General features: G+C 45.2%; 1 protein-coding gene and 1 pseudogene across 1 annotated transcript; both read right to left on the minus strand.

Moving 5' to 3' along the window:
- Nucleotides 1-2634: 2634 nt before the first annotated feature.
- On the minus strand, nucleotides 2635-2926 carry LOC129824531 (cortexin-1-like; annotated as a pseudogene).
- Nucleotides 2927-12301: 9375 nt separating this feature from the next.
- Nucleotides 12302-19467, minus strand: LOC129823869 (mitochondrial import inner membrane translocase subunit TIM44-like). Its single transcript, XM_055882922.1, has 13 exons — nucleotides 19365-19467; nucleotides 18934-19038; nucleotides 18624-18797; nucleotides 18256-18336; nucleotides 17771-17920; nucleotides 17285-17418; nucleotides 17049-17134; nucleotides 16645-16737; nucleotides 16314-16438; nucleotides 16044-16094; nucleotides 15742-15831; nucleotides 15452-15562; nucleotides 12302-14527 (listed from the first exon to the last, which is right to left on the minus strand). Exons 1-13 carry the CDS (start codon nucleotides 19416-19418, stop codon nucleotides 14408-14410), a joined length of 1374 nt encoding a protein of 457 aa, XP_055738897.1. The 5' UTR covers nucleotides 19419-19467; the 3' UTR covers nucleotides 12302-14407.
- Nucleotides 19468-19977: the final 510 nt, after the last annotated feature.

Here is a 19977-nt window from a genome sequence, read left to right on the forward strand (position 1 = left end):
TATAGCATAGAGGAACTACATCACTGCCTACATCCCTGCCTGTATCTCTGGTTGCATCACTGCCTGCGTCACTGCCTACATCACTGCCTACATCTCTGGTTGCATCACTGCCTACTTCACTGTCTACGTCACTGCCTACATCACTGTCTACAGTACATCACTGCCTACATCATTGTCTACAGTACATCACTGCCTACATCACTTCCTTATCTGCTTCTTGGCCACATCCCCTGGCATAATAAGTAGCTAGCAAGATGGAGATCAGAGATTATTTTTAAAGAGTGCAGATCACACTCTTTAAAAACCCCTGCAAAAGTTTTGCCTGCAAACTTTAGTTTTGAGTCACGACTTCTGGCACAGGTGCCTCGTGATTTGATGGGAGAGTTGTCTGTCTGAAGATTACCCATCTCTTATCAAAGTTACCAAGAGAGTCATATCTACCAGACCCTAGTTACTGTTGTCGCCTAGTGTCATATCTACCAGACCCTATTTACTGTTGTCATCTAGTGTCATATCTACCAGACCCTAGTTACTGTTGTCACTTAAGGTCATATCTACCAGACCCTAGTTACTGTTGTCACCTAGGGTCATATCTACCAGACCCTAGTTACTGTTGTCACCTAGTGTCATATCTACCAGACCCTATTTACTGTTGTCACCTAGTGTCATATCTACCAGACCCTAGTTACTGTTGTCACCTAGTGTCATATCTACCAGACCCTATTTACTGTTGTCATCTAGTGTCATATCTACCAGACCCTAGTTACTGTTGTCGCCTAGTGTCATATCTACCAGACCCTAGTTACTGTTGTCACCTAGTATCATATCTACCAGACCCTAGTTACTGTTGTCACCTAGTGTCATATCTACCAGACCCTAGTTACTGTTGTCACCTAGTGTCATATCTACCAGACCCTAGTTACTGTTGTCACTTAAGGTCATATCTACCAGACCCTAGTTACTGTTGTCACCTAGTGTCATATCTACCAGACCCTAGTTACTGTTGTCACCTAGTGTCATATCTACCAGACCCTATTTACTGTTGTCATCTAGTGTCATATCTACCAGACCCTAGTTACTGTTGGCACCTAGTGTCATATCTACCAGACCCTAGTTACTGTTGTCACTTAAGGTCATATCTACCAGACCCTAGTTACTGTTGTCACCTAGTGTCATATCTACCAGACCCTATTTACTGTTGTCATCTAGTGTCATATCTACCAGACCCTAGTTACTGTTGTCACCTAGTGTCATATCTATCAGACCCTAGTTACTGTTGTCACCTAGTGTCATATCTACCAGACCCTAGTTACTGTTGTCACCTAGTGTCATATCTATCAGACCCTAGTTACTGTTGTCACTTAAGGTCATATCTACCAGACCCTAGTTACTGTTGTCATCTAGTGTCATATCTACCAGACCCTATTTACTGTTGTCATCTAGTGTCATATCTACCAGACCCTAGTTACTGTTGTCACCTAGTGTCATATCTATCAGACCCTAGTTACTGTTGTCACCTAGTGTCATATCTACCAGACCCTAGTTACTGTTGTCACCTAGTGTCATATCTATCAGACCCTAGTTACTGTTGTCACTTAAGGTCATATCTACCAGACCCTAGTTACTGTTGTCATCTAGTGTCATATCTACCAGACCCTAGTTACTGTTGTCACCTAGTGTCATATCTACCAGACCCTAGTTACTGTTGTCACCTAGTGTCATATCTACCAGACCCTAGTTACTGTTGTCACCTAGTATCATATCTACCAGACCCTAGTTACTGTTGTCACTTAAGGTCATATCTACCAGACCCTAGTTACTGTTGTCACCTAGTATCATATCTACCAGACCCTAGTTACTGTTGTCACCTAGTATCATATCTACCAGACCCTAGTTACTGTTGTCACCTAGTGTCATATCTACCAGACCCTACTTACTGTTGTCACTTAAGGTCATATCTACCAGACCCTAGTTACTGTTGTCACCTAGTATCATATCTACCAGACCCTAGTTACTGTTGTCATCTAGTGTCATATCTACCAGACCCTAGTTACTGCTGTCATCTAGTGTCATATCTACCAGACCCTAGTTACTGTTGTCACTTAAGGTCATATCTACCAGACCCTAGTTACTGTTGTCACTTAAGGTCATATCTACCAGACCCTAGTTACTGTTGTCACCTAGTGTCATATCTACCAGACCCTAGTTACTGTTGTCACCTAGTGTCATATCTACCAGACCCTAGTTACTGTTGTCACCTAGTGTCATATCTACCAGACCCTAGTTACTGTTGTCACCTAGTGTCATATCTACCATATCTACCATATCTACCTGTTGCTGCAGGAAAATAATCCTGCAGCAACAGAAAATGTGAATTATTATGTGGATTAGAATCAATATTTTTGTAGGGGTTGATACATTTTTCGTAAAGGAAATGTCGAACTTCAGAAGCCTTTTTAAACCTCAAATACACTACAAGTTCTCCTGCAACAGGGTGATCAAATTAAGATCCTACATATGTAGCTACTTTTTTTGGTCTCATCCAAGTCCGTCCGAAGGTTAGGGCAACATCCCCCTTGAACCTGCTTCAGGGTCCCAAAACTCTCCACATCCCTCTTCTTCTCCCAAACCCTCCTACACCAGGGCATAATCAAACTGGCCCCTCTCCAACGGGTCCCTGGGGTCGTTGGTCCAGGAGGTGGCAGTCATACTGTTGTAGGGGTCCAGCAGGATGCGGATGCAGCGTACTATCAGGAAGAGCAGGAGGAGCTGCAGGAGGCCTACGAAGCACAGGGCCATACACTGTTCCATCTGGCCTGCTACAGGCAGCAGCCCCGTGCCTGAGGGGCCCCTGGGGAAACTTGCTGGGGTCGGGGACAACAGTTCATAGTGGTTCATAGTCCAGCCAGGAGGGCACATCACTCATCTTGGAGTTGGAGTGTCAGAAATGTGACCTACACTGAAAAATGTCCTTTGGTGTTGAGATTGTTTTGTTTTGGAATTAAGGTAGAAAACAGAGTTTGGGCATGAAAACAGTTTGGGTATCGGTCATCATCTAAGAGGTTCCTTTGTGTGGAGTGGATGTGGGTATTTGGGGGTCAATTCAGTTCACCCTTTGGCCACATAGGCAACAACAGTGATAGAAGCCAAACAGGGATGACATGATGATAAGCAGTCCTATGGATCCATGAACACTTCAGTAAACCAATAACAGACAAGTTGGAACAGGCTCACTGGGGCTTAATTCATTTTCAAGGACTCGTCGTGTTCTGGTGTCCATGTGGGAGGGTAACAGCCAAGGGACACAGCCCTGTACAGTACATACAAGCTGAATGTGACAGTTGTACCAAAGTCCTCCCCGCATACCACTTACTGTTGCACTAGTAACTGTAGACACTCTAACCTGTCAAATCTACTTCTTTAAGCAATGGTCCAACTATGCCGGGGACCTTGTGAATAATTAGAAACAGGAGGAGGGGTGAGGGGGATACATTTAACTGAGTGGTTGAAGAGGAATTGTGGATCAATGACCTAGTATATAGTGCTTGTATGTTCAAAGGTTCACAGCTTAATAAGCTTCAGGTCAGGGTAAGTGGAGTGAGAGATTTTCATAAGAAGCTTGGCTCTGTGGGCCAATATAACAAGAGAGAGAGTATTTCTTATCCCCAAACTAATAATAACATTATAACCGACTCATAAAGTCCATTGATATTTCTGACTGGGCTCACCAATAAGTTAGAAGTACTGTAACACAGGAAATGTCTGTATTGTATTGCTATTAATTCTTCTCCTTGGGTCAGTAGTTAAAACGCCTGGTTGGTTATTGCCAGAAAGATGATTGAAGAGTGATTGCAAGGTCTAATTGACAGGTCAGCTTGAACAGGAATAGAGTAGTCAGAGGCATCTCTTCACTGTTGGGCTGAATAATTGCTCCTCTCTGTTGGGGATGCCATAGTCATTCATCATTCGCTCCAACGGTGCTGTGTCTCCATTTGGAAGTCTTCAGCGAACAACCTGAAAGAACAAGCAACCGAGTCAAACAAAACACTACAGTCAATCAGTGCCCAGCATGAAGTGAACAACTTGAGGAGCTTGGTTTATTCTACTGTATAAAGGCTTGATTTAAAGTAATGTTCAGACTTCAGATAACACAAACAAACGTCTGCAAGTCCAACACTTCTGTGTATTTCATCTCGGAGAATGAACTCAAACATTTGTCTCAAACACTTCAGACTGACGTAAGAAAGTCAGCAACAGAATGTGCATAGGACTAAACACTGATCCCAGGGAATCCTTGTGATGCCAAGAACTCAGTCTTGTTGAGAAAAGACAATCCATTTGAATGGGTGATGAGAGCTTAGCAGGAGCAGCTCACTCTGCAGTCTGCAATGTCTATTCCATGAAGCTTCTCATCCTCTCCGGCTCCTCACAAAGACAAGTTAATAGCCTGCATGGGCTCAGGACAGGCTGAAAGCTTTAATGGAGACTGGATCAAATAAGGAGATGATACCCTGGTCCTGTCATTTATCAAACAGCTGCAGCTTATAGGGTTGGACAGTTGAGAAAACCAAAATAAAACGCTTGATCAACGTTGAGTGCTTAAATTCAACATGTCAGACTCCGTGGTGAATGACTACAGGGCAAAGAAAGGGTGATAGGAAATCTCAATCCTGAACAGTAATGGGCCGAGGAAAGTTCTTTTGACTTCTATTAACTTGAAAACAGGACCGAAAAGTAAAGAAAATATTAAGGAAAATATGTAAGCGCAGGGGTGTGAGGAAAAAAGAACAGAGCACAACCATTAATGTTTGGAATAACCACATTAAATGATTGTCTTGAAAAGCAAACAAATACAGCTTCCGCCCTCTTCTGGTTCCTAAGCATTAGATCAATCATTTAGGTGGCTGTCCAGATGTGCTCTTGAACACACCAAGACTCAGAACCATGGTCACAGCAGCATCACAAAGCCATGGTCACAGCAGCATCACAGAGCCATGGTCACAGCAGCATCACAGAGCCATGGTCACAGCAGCATCACAGAGCCATGGTCACAGCAGCATCACAGAGCCAAGGTCACAGCAGCATCACAAAGCCAAGGTCACAGCAGCATCACAGAGCCATGGTCACAGCAGCATCACAGAGCCATGGTCACAGCAGCATCACAGAGCCATGGTCACAGCAGCATCACAAAGCCAAGGTCACAGCAGCATCACAGAGCCATGGTCACAGCAGCATCCCAGAGTTACTGTCACGTTCCTGACCTGTTTTCCTTTGTTATGTATTTGTTTTAGTTGGTCAGGGCGTGAGTTGGGTGGGTTAGTCTATGTTTTCTATTTCTATGTGGGGTTTTGTGTTCGGCCTTGTAAAGGCAGTCAATGTTGTTCTCCTCCTCAAACGAGGAGGAGCATGGATAGGACCAAGATGCGGATTGAGGGAAATAAGCCATCTTTTAATGAAAACAAGACACTACAAAACTACAAAACAACAAACGTGACTAACCTTCAACCGTCCATGTGTGGACACAGGAACAAACACCCACAAAACCCCAGTGAAACCCTGGCTGCCTTAGTATGACTCTCAATTAGAGACAAACGATACACACCTGTCTCTAATTGAGAATCATACCAGGCCGAACACAAAAACCAACCTAGAAATACAAAACATAGACTGCCCACCCAAAACACACGCCCTGACCATAAACACATACAAAAACAACATAAAACAGGTCAGGACCGTTACAGGCCTGGTATGATTCTCAATTAGAGACAGGTGTGTATCGTTTGTCTCTGATTGAGAGTCATACTAAGGCAGCCAGGGTTTCACTGGTGTTTTGTGGGTGTTTGTTTCCTGTGTTAGCGGTTGGGCCACACAGGACTGTTGCAGGTTAGTCACGTTTGTTGTTTTGTTAATTTGTAGTGTTTGTTGGTTTGCCATTAAAATCATGAATACCTCCTACTCCGCATCTTGGTCCGATCCATGCTCCTCCTCGTCTGAGGAGGAGAACGACATTGACAACCTTTACAGAAACACCCACCAAACCAGGACCAAGCGGATTGGAGAAGGACTGCAAGAACCAAAGCAATGGAGAGAAGAGGAATGGACTTGGGAGGAGATCCTAGACGGTAAAGGACCCTGGGCACAGCCAGTGGAGTGTCGCCGCCCCAAAGCGGAGCTGGAGGCAGCGAAAGCGGAGAGGCGGCATTATGAGGCGCTTGCAAGGCAGAGTGGCTGGAAACCCGAGAGGCTCACCCAAAAATTTCTTGGGGGGGGGGGGCTAAAGGGGAGTGTGGCGAAGCCGGGTTGGATACCTGAGTCAACTCCCCGGGCTTACTGTGGAGTGAGAGGGCGTCGTACTGGTCAGACACCGTGTTATGCGGTAAAGCGCACGGTGTCCCCAGTACGCGTGCTTAGCCCAGTGCGGGCTATTCCACCTTGCCGCACTGGGAGGGCTAGGTTGGGCATCGAGCCGGATGTCATGAAGCCGGCCCAACGTATCTGGCCTCCAGTACGTCTCCTCGGGCCGGCGTACATGGCACCAGCCTTACAGGTGGTGTCCCCGGTTCGCCTGCATAGCCCAGTGCGGGCTATTCCACCTCGCCGCACTGGCAGGGCTACGGGGACCATTCAACCTGGTACGGTTGGAGAGGCTCGGTGCTCAAGAGCGCGTGTCCTCCTTCACGGTCCGGTATATCCGGCGCCACCTTCCCGCCCCAGCCCAGTACCACCAGTGCCTACACCACGCACCAGGCTTCCAGTGCATCACCAGAGCCCTGTTCCTCCTCCCCGCACTCGCCCTGAGGTGCGTGCCCTCAGCCCGGTACCTCCAGTTCCGGCACCACGCATCAGGCCTATAGTGCGTCTCAGCCGGCCAGAGTCTGCTGTCTGCCCAGCGGTACCTGAGCCATCCGTCTGCCCAGCGCCATCTGAGCCATCCGTCTGCCCAGCGCCATCTGAGCCATCCGTCTGCCCAGCGCCATCTGAGCCATCCGTCTGCCCAGCGCCGTCTGAGCCATCCGTCTGCCCAGCGCCGTCTGAGCCATCCGTCTGCCCAGCGCCGTCTGAGCCATCCGTCTGCCCAGCGCCGTCTGAGCCGTCCGTCTGCCACGAGCCATTAGAGCCGTCCGTCAGTCAGGAGGTGCCAGAGACGTCCGCCAGTCAGGAGCTGCCAGAGACGTCCGCCAGTCAGGAGCTGCCAGAGACGCCCGCCAGTCAGGAGCTGCCAGAGACGCCCGCCAGTCAGGAGCTGCCAGAGACGCCCGCCAGTCAGGAGCTGCCAGAGACGCCCGCCAGTCAGGAGCTGCCAGAGACGCCCGCCAGTCAGGAGCTGCCAGAGACGCCCGCCAGTCAGGAGCTGCCAGAGACGCCCGCCAGTCAGGAGCTGCCAGAGACGCCCGCCAGTCAGGAGCTGCCAGAGACGCCCGCCAGTCAGGAGCTGCCAGAGACGCCCGCCAGTCAGGAGCTGCCAGAGACGCCCGCCAGTCAGGAGCTGCCAGAGACGCCCGCCAGTCATGAGACGCCCGCCAGTCATGAGACGCCCGCCAGTCATGAGCTGCCCTCCAGTCATGAGCTGCCCTCCAGTCATGAGCTGCCCTCCAGTCATGAGCTGCCCTCCAGTCATGAGCTGCCCTCCAGTCATGAGCTGCCCTCCAGTCATGAGCTGCCCCTTATCCCGGAGCAGCTGCCCCTTATCCCGGAGCAGCTGCCCCTTATCCCGGAGCAGCTGCCCCTTATCCCGGAGCTGCTGCCCCTTATCCCGGAGCTGCTGCCCCTTATCCCGGTGCTGCCCCTTATCCCGATGCTGCCCCTTCATTTAGGTGGGTTTAGTTGGAGGGTGGTCATTGGGCGGGGGATACGGAAGCGGGGGGTGACTATGGTGGGGTGGGGACCTCGCCCAGCGCCAGAGCCGCCACCGTGGACAGACGCCCACCCAGACCCTTCCCTAGACTTTGTGCTGGTGCGCCCGGAGTTCGCACCTTAAGGGGGGGGGTTCTGTCACGTTCCTGACCTGTTTTCCTTTGTTATGTATTTGTTTTAGTTGGTCAGGGCGTGAGTTGGGTGGGTTAGTCTATGTTTTCTATTTCTATGTGGGGTTTTGTGTTCGGCCTGGTATGATTCTCAATTAGAGACAGGTGTGTATCGTTTGTCTCTGATTGAGAGTCATACTAAGGCAGCCAGGGTTTCACTGGTGTTTTGTGGGTGTTTGTTTCCTGTGTTAGCGGTTGGGCCACACAGGACTGTTGCAGGTTAGTCACGTTTGTTGTTTTGTTAATTTGTAGTGTTTGTTGGTTTGCCATTAAAATCATGAATACCTCCTACTCCGCATCTTGGTCCGATCCATGCTCCTCCTCGTCTGAGGAGGAGAACGACATTGACAACCTTTACAGTTACACAGTTATTACATGTGCTGATGTGAATCACATACTGTAAAAACACTTCACATGTCAGTGGCTTTGGCCAAGGCTTTACATTTTCTCAAATTTAAATTCCATAGGCAGTGGCAGCTATATGTTTTTTTGTCTGAACCAAAATGTTTATATTATATGGTAGTTTACAGAATTGTGACCTAAATTAAATAGTAGCCTAAACGAAATATAACTTATAAAATATTAGTTGGCACAAAAACACGTGGACATTTACAACTTGAAACGGGTGTTTTCAGCCATAGACACCCGTTATTTACATGCAAAACGAATCAAAGTATTCAATACAATCCCTATATCGTCAGCATCTGGATTTCATTAAACTTCTATAAAGTGGACAAAGTCTCTCAGAACACTGAATAACTGACGACAATTGAACTGTTGAATTGATTGACTTCGGTTTCGTGAAGTCTCTTGGTCGCGGCGGATGCGCAAGTCTTCTGGTCCACTTGACTGGAATCCCTTGTGAAGTCGTGTATTCAGCACCACGGTCAGCGCTCCTTTTATCACCGCACTTGCTCGCGGTGTCCTATATGTTCGCGCGCAGTCTATCCAAGGGCCAGCCTCTCCACGCGTTCAACCCCTACCCCACTCATTCCCTCCCATCTCATCCACTTTCGCAACAGCTAGTACATAGGCACATAAGTAAAGGTAGACTCTTATGTACAGATGCGCTTAATTTATTATGACCTTGATTTTCACAGCAGGAAAATAATCCTGCAGCAACAGGACATGTTAATTATTATGTGGATTATAATTAGTGGACATTTTTGTAGGGGTTGAGATCAAAAGGTTGGTGGAGATCATTGTTCATATGATTGCATAAAGTGCCTCGGGCTAAAAGGCCCTCTCTTATGTAAAATGAATGACCAGGCCTATGAGTGACACTCAATGGCCAGCAGGACCCCTCTCGCACCAATGCTCTGCCAGTATAGCCTACCACACGAGAATAATGCCATAAAAATGGTTAACTTACAATTCAGGAAGCACTTACATAAGCTCTTTACTTGAAATGTAGCACAATGAAGCTCTTTACTTGAAATGTAGCATAATGAAAGATGCCAAAACCCCATGACTTTGATTTTAAAGATCTAAAAACATTCAAAAGCTCAACTGTCCTTTTTAGTATATAGACAAAAAATGGCCCTTATTATTCCCTCACCTTTCAAACTTCTGTTAAGCCTATTTGATATTTGAGGGACAACTTGGTTGATCGGAAAGTATATATTTTGTTAAAGTTACAGAAAAGTGAAGTAAACATCTGAGCAGAGGAATCTGACCAAAGGCTATGAGGGATGGCAGTCAGGACCATGGACAGCACCTAACCACCTAACCATTGAAGAAAGTAGACAGCGCCCACCTAATTAGGACCATGGGCAGTGCCCAAGCAATCGGGTCAATGGGCAGAACCTAACCATAACCAATCAGGACCATGAACAGCAGCTAAATAGAGAGAGAGCTAGACAGCACTTGCCAAAAAGAAAACACCCCTATTGATTCCATCTGTTCTCCTTTTGGCCTATAGTGAATGACATGTCCTACTGCAAAGCACAGAATGCAGCCAGTAGTGTGTCGTCACTAATAGTAAAGTCACCCTCTAGTAGCGGGTGAAAACCAACGTTGAGCTACAAGGCTTTGGTGTTGCTGAATGAAACTCCTTTCAGCTCCACTTCGGTTCAGTGTGCAGTTGCAAATACTGGATCAGGGCCACAAAGGATCACAGTCCAAAAGGGTCAGAGTGAACAAAGGTAAAGTTTTGTGTAGAAACCCGATGTGGTACACATATTAAAGTGTTTCACCTTTTTGTTTGTGGGTATTCACTGAATTGCATCTACTTTGAATCTCCTGCACGTGTGTGTGCGTGTGTGCCTGTGTGTGTGTGTGTGTGTGCCTATGCGTGCGTGCATGTGTGTGCCTGTGTGTGTGCTTGTGTGTGTATGTGTGTCCTCGGGCTCCGGAGTGGGATCAGTATGAGAAAAGAGGAGAAAGACAGAGGAATAGGACTGATGGCCTCATCACAGGAGACAGCAGTGAAACAGGCTCCCCTGTTATTGACTATGTGTGTGAATATAAAAGCATGTTTTATTTAAAACCGTATCAGCCTCAATGGCCAAATCCATAGCTTTATTCATCAGCCTCAATGGTGAAATCCATAGCTTTATTCACCAGCCTCAATTGCCAAACCCATTGCTTTGTTTATCAGCCTCAATGGCCAAATCCATTAACAGCTATCAAAGCGTGTCAGTTTACCAGATGAAAAACAAAGACAACATGCTGGATGTGCTTAGACACATAATAAACTCAGCAAAAAAAGAAACAGCCCTTTTGCAGGACCCTGTCTTTCAAAGATAATTTGTAAAAATCCAAATAACTTCACAGATCTTCATTGTAAAGGGTTTAAACACTGTTTCCCATGCTTGTTCAATGAGCCATAAACAATTAATGAACATGCACCTGTGGAACGGTCGTTAAGACACTAACAGCTTACAGACGGTAGGCAATTAAGGTCACAGTTATGAAAACTTAGGACACTAAAGAGGTATTTCTACTGACTCTGAAAAACACCAAAAGAAAGATGCTCAGGGTCCCTGCTCATCTGCGTGTACGTGCCTTAGACATGCTGCAAGGAGGCATGAGGACTGCAGATGTGGCCAGGACAATACATTGCAATGTCCGTACTGTGAGACGCCGAAGACAGAGCTACAGGGAGACAGGACAGACAGCTGATCGTCCTCGCAGTGGCAGACCACGTGTAACAACACCTGCACAGGATCGGTACATCCAAACATCACACCTGCGGGACAGGTACAGGTTGGCAACAACAACTCCCCGAGTTACACCAGGAACGCACAATCCCTCCATCAGTGCTCAGACTGTCCGCAATAGGCTGAGAGAGGCTGGACTGAGGGCTTGTAGGCCTGTTGTAAGGCAGGTCCTCACCAGACATCACTGGCAACAACGTCACCTATGGGCACAATCCCACCGTCGCTGGACCAGACAGGACTGGCAAAAAGTGCTCTTCACTGACGAGTCGCAGTTTTGTCTCACCAGGGGTGATGGTTGGATTCGCGTTTATCGTCAAAGGAATGAGCGTTACACCGAGGCCTGTACTCTGGAGCGGGATCGATTTGCAGGTGGAGAGTCCGTCAAGGTCTGGGGCGGTGTGTCACAGCATCATTGGACTGAGCTTGTTGTCATTGCAGGCAATCCCAACACTGTGCATTACAGGGAAGACATCCTCCTCTCTCATGTGGTACTCTTCCTGCAGGCTCATCTTGACATGACCCTCCAGCATGACAATGGCACCAGCCATTCTGCTCGTTCTGTGCGTGATTTCCTGCAAGACAGGAATGTCAGTGTTCTGCCATGGCCATCGAAGAGCCCGGATCTCAATCCCATTGAGCACGTCTGGGACCTGTTGGATTGGAGGGTTAGGGCTAGGGCCATTCCACCCCAGAAATGTCTGGGAACTTGCAGGTGCCTTGGTGGAAGAGTGGGGTAACATCTCACAGCAAGAACAGGAAAATCTGGTGCAGTCCATGAGGAGGAGATGCACTGCAGTACTTAATGCAGCTGGTGGCCACACCAGATACTGACTGTTACTTTTGATCGCCCCCCTTTGTTCAGGAACACATTATTCAATTTCTGTTAGTCACATGTCTGTGGAACTAGTTCAGTTTATGTCTCAGTTGTTGAATCTTGTTATGATCATACAAATATTTACACATGTTGAGTTTGCTGAAAATAAACGCAGTTGACAGTGAGAGGACGTTTCTTTTTTTTGCTGAGTTTGTGTGTAATGCATTGCAACGATAGACTATTATTATACCCCTAAAGACTGAACTTTGTGAATGACGGCCAATGAAAAACAGGGACAAAGCTTCAGCATCATACAGCATTCTTTATTCATGGCAGAAGTAAAACACATTGTTTTATGTCATTGTTAAAAACCAACAACAAAAATGGGAAAAATACAAACATTTATTTTGGTCGACTCAAATTAAGTGGATGGATGTAAACAAATTTGATACTCTCGCAGTTGAATCCTAACTTGAGATCCACACGTGTACCTCAATTTCCACAAATCTCCCATAAACATGAATTAATGTTTGCATGAGCCAGAGTTGAGCATGAGTGTCTCAAGTTAGGATTCAACCAAGCGTGGAATCAGGTGTTTTTACACTAAAAACCCTGGTCTTAAATAAGCTGTGTAATATGAGGTTTCTGCCACTACAAGGGCTGATCACTTCAACATCCTGTGAGCTTCTAGGAGTTGCCCCATCCCCTGTTCCAGGATCAGATATATGTATACCCCATAAAGGTTACGTATAGGATTGGGCATAGGGACCTAATGGTTACATATATGACTGGACGTAGGGAAATCTGATTCTAGGCCTTCAAATTGACCTCATCTGTCAACAGCTAAACCTGAAAAATCTGGTTAATATAGTTAGAAACAGATCTATAGTCAGTTAGAAACTAACCTTGTGTCAACACATTCATGGTCCAAGTTGTTCCATAAAAACTCCAAGTCCTATATCCTTTCAAGCCATATTTAAACCATACTTTATACAATGTGGTCAATTGTTTTGTAGAATAGTCCATCTCAGAGCATTACATGTACATGCTATTTATATAGACGGCTGAAATATGATTGTCCATTTCAAAATGCTTTCTTCATGCTAGAACCAACCAACTCTTCACATCATAATGCTGGTCATTGTTCTGTAACGTTAAACACAATGAATCAAACACTGAAATCAGTTAGTTACAACCAACCACAAGCACTTCAGAAATATCCATTTGAGTTAGAATTATGGATACAAAAATAATCATTTCAATTACCAGTATTCTGGTTTCCTGATGTGAAAACCTTGTAATACAGTCAAACAAACTTATGTAATAAATAAACAAATCTCAAAAACAGCCATAAAAAGTAGGAATGTAGCTGTTGCTGGCAGCCATCTTCTGTACTGTACCCTGTACGTACATGTGGAGGTATTGACAACATAAGTGCAAAAGGTGAAATGGCAATTATTCAGCTGAAGTAGTAGTGGCCTTATGACAAACCTGACTGTGGTGCCAGCCTAGCTTGCTAAGAAGCGGTGTTTGACATATTCATTTAAAATACGCTAAGTTTCTTCTTGTTGAAGACTCATGACAGGATGGAGCTTTAACCATAAATAGGCTTAAATATGACTATTCGAAGGATCCCTCTGCTCCAAAACAGGCAACCAGCATTAAAGAGCATGGACTCTTCCACTGGGAGAGATGGAGAAAGAGAAAGATAGAGAGAGAGAAAGATAGAGAGAGAGATAGAGAGAGAGAGAGATGGAGAGAGAGAGATGGAGAGAGAGAGAGAGATGGAGAGAGAGAGAGAGAGAGATGGAGAGAGAGAGAGAGAGAAAGAGAGAGAGATGGAGAGAGAGAGATGGAGAGAGATGGAGAGAGAGAGAGATGGAGAGAGAGAGAGGAGAGAGAGAGATGGAGAGAGAGAGAAAGAGAGATGGAGAGAGAGAGATGGAGAGAGATGGAGAGAGAGAGAGATGGAGAGAGAGAGAGGAGAGAGAGAGAGATGGAGAGAGAAAGAGACACAGGCGCTTTGTTTTTAGAGTCACTTGGTGAAAACAAACTGTCCTTTTACATGGAGACCTCCTCCTCTGTACGGAAAACACACTGTTCTGTTCCCAGGACCACACACTCACACACTCCAGTGTGCTTCTTTAGAGTGGCACGCTGCCACGTCCTGTGCATGTCCTCCTGACGGGCTGTGTGATGTTGCGGTGTATACTGGGTTGTGTGTGTGTGTGTGTATGTATACTGGGTTGTGTGCATGTATGTGTGTGTGTGTGTATACTGGGTTGTGTGTGTGTGTGTGTGTGTACTGGGTTGTGTGTGTATGTATACTGGGTTGAGTGTGTGTGTGTGTGTGTGTGTGTGTGTGTGTCCTAAGAGTGTCCCTCTGTCTCTTCTCCTTCCCTGGTCTCTCAGAGAGCCTGCTCAGTGCTGGAGGCAGAGATGTCCAGTAGTCTCCAGGCAGCTTTGGGGTTGAGCTCCTCCTGGTCCCGACACAGAGCCCACACGTACATCATCCTCAACACCTTCTCCTGGGGGGGGGGGGGGTAGGAGAGAGGAGGAAAGGTTGGAGGAACAAGAGATATCACCAAGAGTAGGCGAGAGGAAAAAAAGAGACAAAGAAGACAGGGCAATGGTTAGAAGAACGGGAAAAAAGATATCAAGGTTAAGGGAAGCAGGAATGGGCTAGAAGAAACAGGGCTAGAAGAAACAGGGCTAGAAGAAACAGGGCTAGAAGAAACAGGGCTAGAAGAAACAGGGCTAGAAGAAACAGGGCTAGAAAGAGGTCTAGGGAAGTAGGACAAAAGATACCATCTGTATAAAAGCCTGTTCGATTTAAAATCCTGCTAAATTTAATTTGAGATTCTGGTAAACTCTGGATGTTTCCTTTCATGTGTTCTACCAATTATTATTATTTGATTATTCTCCATGGCAACCTACTGATAAAAAATGAATTAAAGGTTATTTCTCAGTTTTCAGTTGGTTTTTGTGGAGACCAGGGATATTTGTGCGTTTTTGACCAAATATAAGTCATAACAAATACTTATTTAAATGCTATAAGTTTCCTATTGTTATATGTAAATACAAGTAATGTGTATGTAGAGAGGTAACTTTCTTCACCATTTTTTTTTTAACCATGTTGTAATATGTGATTAGCCTCCCAGTTGGTGTAACTGTAATGTTCATTCTCCTGAGAGGAATTACGGTGTGTTATTTTTCTCTTATTGTAAATTGTGTATAGAGACTGCTGACATGACTGTTTACTGTAATAGTCTTTGACCAGAGTGCAGTCCGGTATCCGTCTACTCCCAGTGGCTAACCACATATTAGAGAGTATCAGACTGCATATTACCATCAAAAGCTAGAGAGATGGACAGGTTAAGGAGCAAAATGACCCAGGATAGAGAGAGATGGGTAGAATAGATATCACAGAGGTTGTAACCATGGTAACTCACTGGATCCCCTTCCACCAGGTCTCCCTTGGGACTACGAATCACCATGACCACCTGGGCCTGGAACGTGATGATCAGCACAGGGCCTTGATCCATGAGCTTCCCCATCGCCAACTGAGAGAGAGAATAAGAGAAGGAATGAAGGAATGGCAGAGAGGGAAGGAAATTATGTTAAACCTGAAATAATGACAATCAGCTGGCTACCAAAATGTTGGTGACCGACTTGTACATGTAGCTCAAACAGAGTAATGACGTGGCCTGGTTGGGCCTGACAGACACATTAATGTACTTACATCTATGTTGTCTATATCTAGGACCTTGGACTGGAACATTAGACCCAGGGCCCTGGCCTGTTGGATAGGGTGGGCCAGCTGACTGTATGTCTGAGGACAGAGAGAGACGAGGGTCAAAAGGAAGGAAGAACGCCATTTGAAAGTATTTTTCACCCTGATAGTGATAAGAAAATCTAATAAAAACTATATTTCTGAGAAAAGATAGCATGCCAAGTAAACCCTTTTGTACAGACACTACTTGTTACAGACATCAGTAAACATAGAAAAGAGGAATAGAGTGCAGCCTGTATAAAACTACTTACAGCTTCATAACACCAGTCCTTCAGGACCTCCAGCTCTCCACGGATCATAGCCTGCACAACAGAGCCACATAGGTGCATTCCTAAATATTAGTTACTGCAGAGCTGTACAGTTCTCTTATCACAAAGCTAACCAACATATATTCAATTCTAGTGATCTATGGATTACACTTCTGGTGAGCATTTCAAAAGCTCCAAGTGCTCATGACTAACGATTCAAAACAACAAAAACATTGATTAAAAAAAGGTGCTTGAAAGTGTTAGTGCCCTTACCTCTAGGATGTTGGGGATGATGTCCTTCTCACACTGTTTGAGAAAGGAGTCCTTGTCGAAGCTGGGGTCTGCCTTTAAGATCTCGGTCAGCACCTGAGACATCTCAGTCTTCGAGAAGAGACCACCTGCCAACCAAATAACAAGGATTGGATGTAAAAATAGTGGAAACCCATGTAGTCCAACCATCCATCAGAACATCTGAAGAAAAAGAGGGTAGTCACTTTGTGGCTATTGACATACCAGACAATATAACAGAGAAACTATTGTACACACCCAGTAATCCCCTCAGAGTGATTAAACCGGGACATCATTTAAAAGAGAGGTTGTTTACCTAGTAGATCGGTGACTCTGTCGGTCACGGCTCGAGATGCTCTGACAAGGGCGTTGTCACTCTCGTCATATTTCATTTTCATCTCAAAGAACCCTGAGAAGAGGTAATTTAAGAAATGCTGAACTGCAAATATCACAAAGACTTCTAAGACTCTGGGACCCTGCACAGAAAATCAAATAAGATACAATATAAAAGAAAGTGTTTCTTGATCAGGAAAAATCCCATCTCTGAAAGTCTTGACATCGAGATATAAGTAGAACACCGAAAACTTTGCCTCCACTTTGCCCATATAATGAATATAGTGCCACCTGTTGACTGGCCAGTGAAGTGCACACAACCATGAATGTGACCTATGATTACATCACTCTCATGTTATCTGATGAAATACAGTAACATTCTCTTACTGTTGAAAACCATATTATTGTCCTTGAAGTCCTTCCACTGTGCGTACCACTTAGAATCCTTGTGCAGAACAACACCTATGTCCTCTCTGTAAATCAAAATAGACAATTTATATCAATTGGTTGTATTTCCTAATAGTTTCAAGCATGGCTGAATGGACACACATAGCATCGTTGGCAAATGGGAAAACGTATCTGTTAACCATGTCATGGTTATGAACAAGTAAAAAGGGACATACTCATTGGCCTCAAAGACACGGTTGTCACTCTCCCCTCCCTTGAAGGAGAATTCACTTCTCTTCCTGAGTTGAGAAGGAGCCCTATAGGTACCATCGTCTACCACATCAATCTCTCTCTTCACTGACTCCATTCCCTGTACACACACACACAGAGGGAGGGGGAAAAGGAGATCAGTATATCAGTAAAATTATTCCATAGAATTCATGACGTTTGACTCATTTTCAGCCTCCATATGATGCTTCAATGTTTCTTAAAAAGTCCTTCCAACAGCTGGTATTTACCCCAAAACAACTGGTTACAACTGCTACATTCTTATGCTTATTTAAAATCATTCAACACAATTAATGATACATAGTAATCATGTAAGTAAGCCCATTTTTAAGCAGGAACTGGGTAAATAGCAGACAAAATAATAAAATAATAAAGCGTAACCAATTTCCTTCAATGGAGAGTTGTGTTACTTATTTTAAGTGCCAGTCTCTGACCTGTGAGATGGCCCTGAAGGCGCTGGTCGCTCCCAGCTTCTCTCCTCCCTTGGATACAGACTCAGCAGAGTGCCTGGCCGTCTTGGCTGCCTCCTCCACCCCCTCCTTGATCTTCTTCCCCAGGTCTGTACGGGTCACTTCCTCAAAGCCCTGGACAGACAGACATGGACCACAGCAAGTTATAATGACTTTACTTCAGGCAGATTAGTGGCAAGCTACTATAAATAACAGTTCCACATAAATGTCATCTTTGGGTTAGCACTGATATAGAAGTGAAGTTTAACTCATAAGCTGTCCAATACCTAAGCTGAAATAAACATTTTATAAGAGAAATATAAAAACAGATTTACACCATTGATGCGCTAAAAGGAGCACATAAGGATAAAACATTTGCATTTAGGATTCATTCTGAGGGTTTACTTCAACTGATAATGTCAATGACCTTTGTTCTATGCATCATTTTCAAGAGTGTTACAATGACTCACCTCCTTCACAGTCTCTGACAGAGTCCCCAGGGTCTTCTTGAACACCTCAGAGGTCTTTACCGTCTCTGATTCAATTGTTTTCTGGCAGAAAGAAACGGTTGACATTGATGAGACGTCACATTAGTCAAGCATCAAGTGTGCATGTCATCACAAGTGTTTGTTCGGAACACAGATGAAAGTCAACTTGTCACCAACCCTAGTCCTGGACAGCATGTGCAGGCTTTTGTTCCAGCACAGCACTGACCATTAAACTTATCATCAAGACCTTCACTAAAGGTTAGTACTGGGCTGAAACAAGTCTGCACAACCAAGGTGAGTGACCATGGCCTTAAAGGGACATTATACTCCAAAATCAAATTTTAACTTACAAATTTCCTCCGAGCCTGTTGCAGGGCATCCGACTCCTCTAGCCTCTTGGCCTCCTCTCTAAACTTCTTGATGTTCTCCTTCATCTCCTTGTCCTTCCCAAACTCCTGCCTCAGGTTCTCCACAAACCCCCTGAAGAAGCCTTTACGACTAGGTCGTTCTGACGCATACCGCACCTGAGAGAAAGATGGCACTTAAAATATAAGTGAATGACAGAATATTAACAGTTGGTGTATTGGCTAGTTAGCTACCACCAGATCCATCACTATTTGAAGGCCAACAAGGATAATGCGTTGGATAATGCATAACTACCTGCACAGGGACAGCCGGAGACCAACCAATTCTGTAGGCATCTCCTCTACTGAATGAGGAGAAGACAGCACGGGATGGCAGGAGTAGAAGACGTCTTCCGACCAGCTGAAGAGAATTACAACATGGGCTATAACCAAACATTCCTATTGAAACTATTACAATACATATCTACCTGTTCTAACGTTATGGTGTAAAAAAATAGAAATAATAGGCTATGAAGAATGCCTGATATGTTTAACTAGCTAGAATGTTCATGAACACCGACCGGGGGGGGGGGCTATGGCCCATTTCATAACTGTCATCACATAATAAAATGTCACGTTATTTAAGAAATATCGTCGAATGTTAAATACTGAGCTGTAAAACAAAGCAGTCAATATCCATCGATTTCCAGTGCAAGCAAGGGGGAGATATACTAAAACAAATCTCACCTCATAGCACCGACACACGGAGGCTGCCATCTTGATCTTGAATACATGGGGCATTGGGCAATGAATGGAGGAACGTCTAACGCCCCACCCCGCAGACTGTCGACCAATCGCGTTCAGGTTGTTATGCTGCGTCAGGCGGTTGCTAAAACTAATCGTCACGCAATCCCTTTTTCAAGTCAGGGTATGAGTCAGGAAACGTGCCTATTTTCCTCGAAAGTACGTAATGTCACGATTCAAAAGCTATACAATATTACAGATAGCAAGTGTTAAATTGCCACACACAATGTTGTCGAACATTTGCTAAAAACCTGTATGCTACCCAGCCAGCATAGATGTTATCTGCATATGAGAGTTTTTATCACATCACGGAAAATATTTGTAATGTTGTACTTCTTGTTGACGAAATTCATGCTAATGTTGGGTTGTTGAGCTAGCGCCCAATTGACTCCCATTCACTCCTTGAAGGAGCTGGGGCAACGTACACAATGGGCGTTAATACGATTCTAATGGAGTTTCCCATCTCCTTAAAAGTGTCTCTGATGGAGCACGTGCAACTCCGCTGCAGCTGACCTCCTGACGGATCCAATGGGTGGAGACTAATTTGAGGAGGTGA

The sequence above is a fragment of the Salvelinus fontinalis genome, chromosome 26, assembly GCF_029448725.1.
Source record: "Salvelinus fontinalis isolate EN_2023a chromosome 26, ASM2944872v1, whole genome shotgun sequence".
NCBI lineage: Eukaryota > Metazoa > Chordata > Actinopteri > Salmoniformes > Salmonidae > Salvelinus > Salvelinus fontinalis.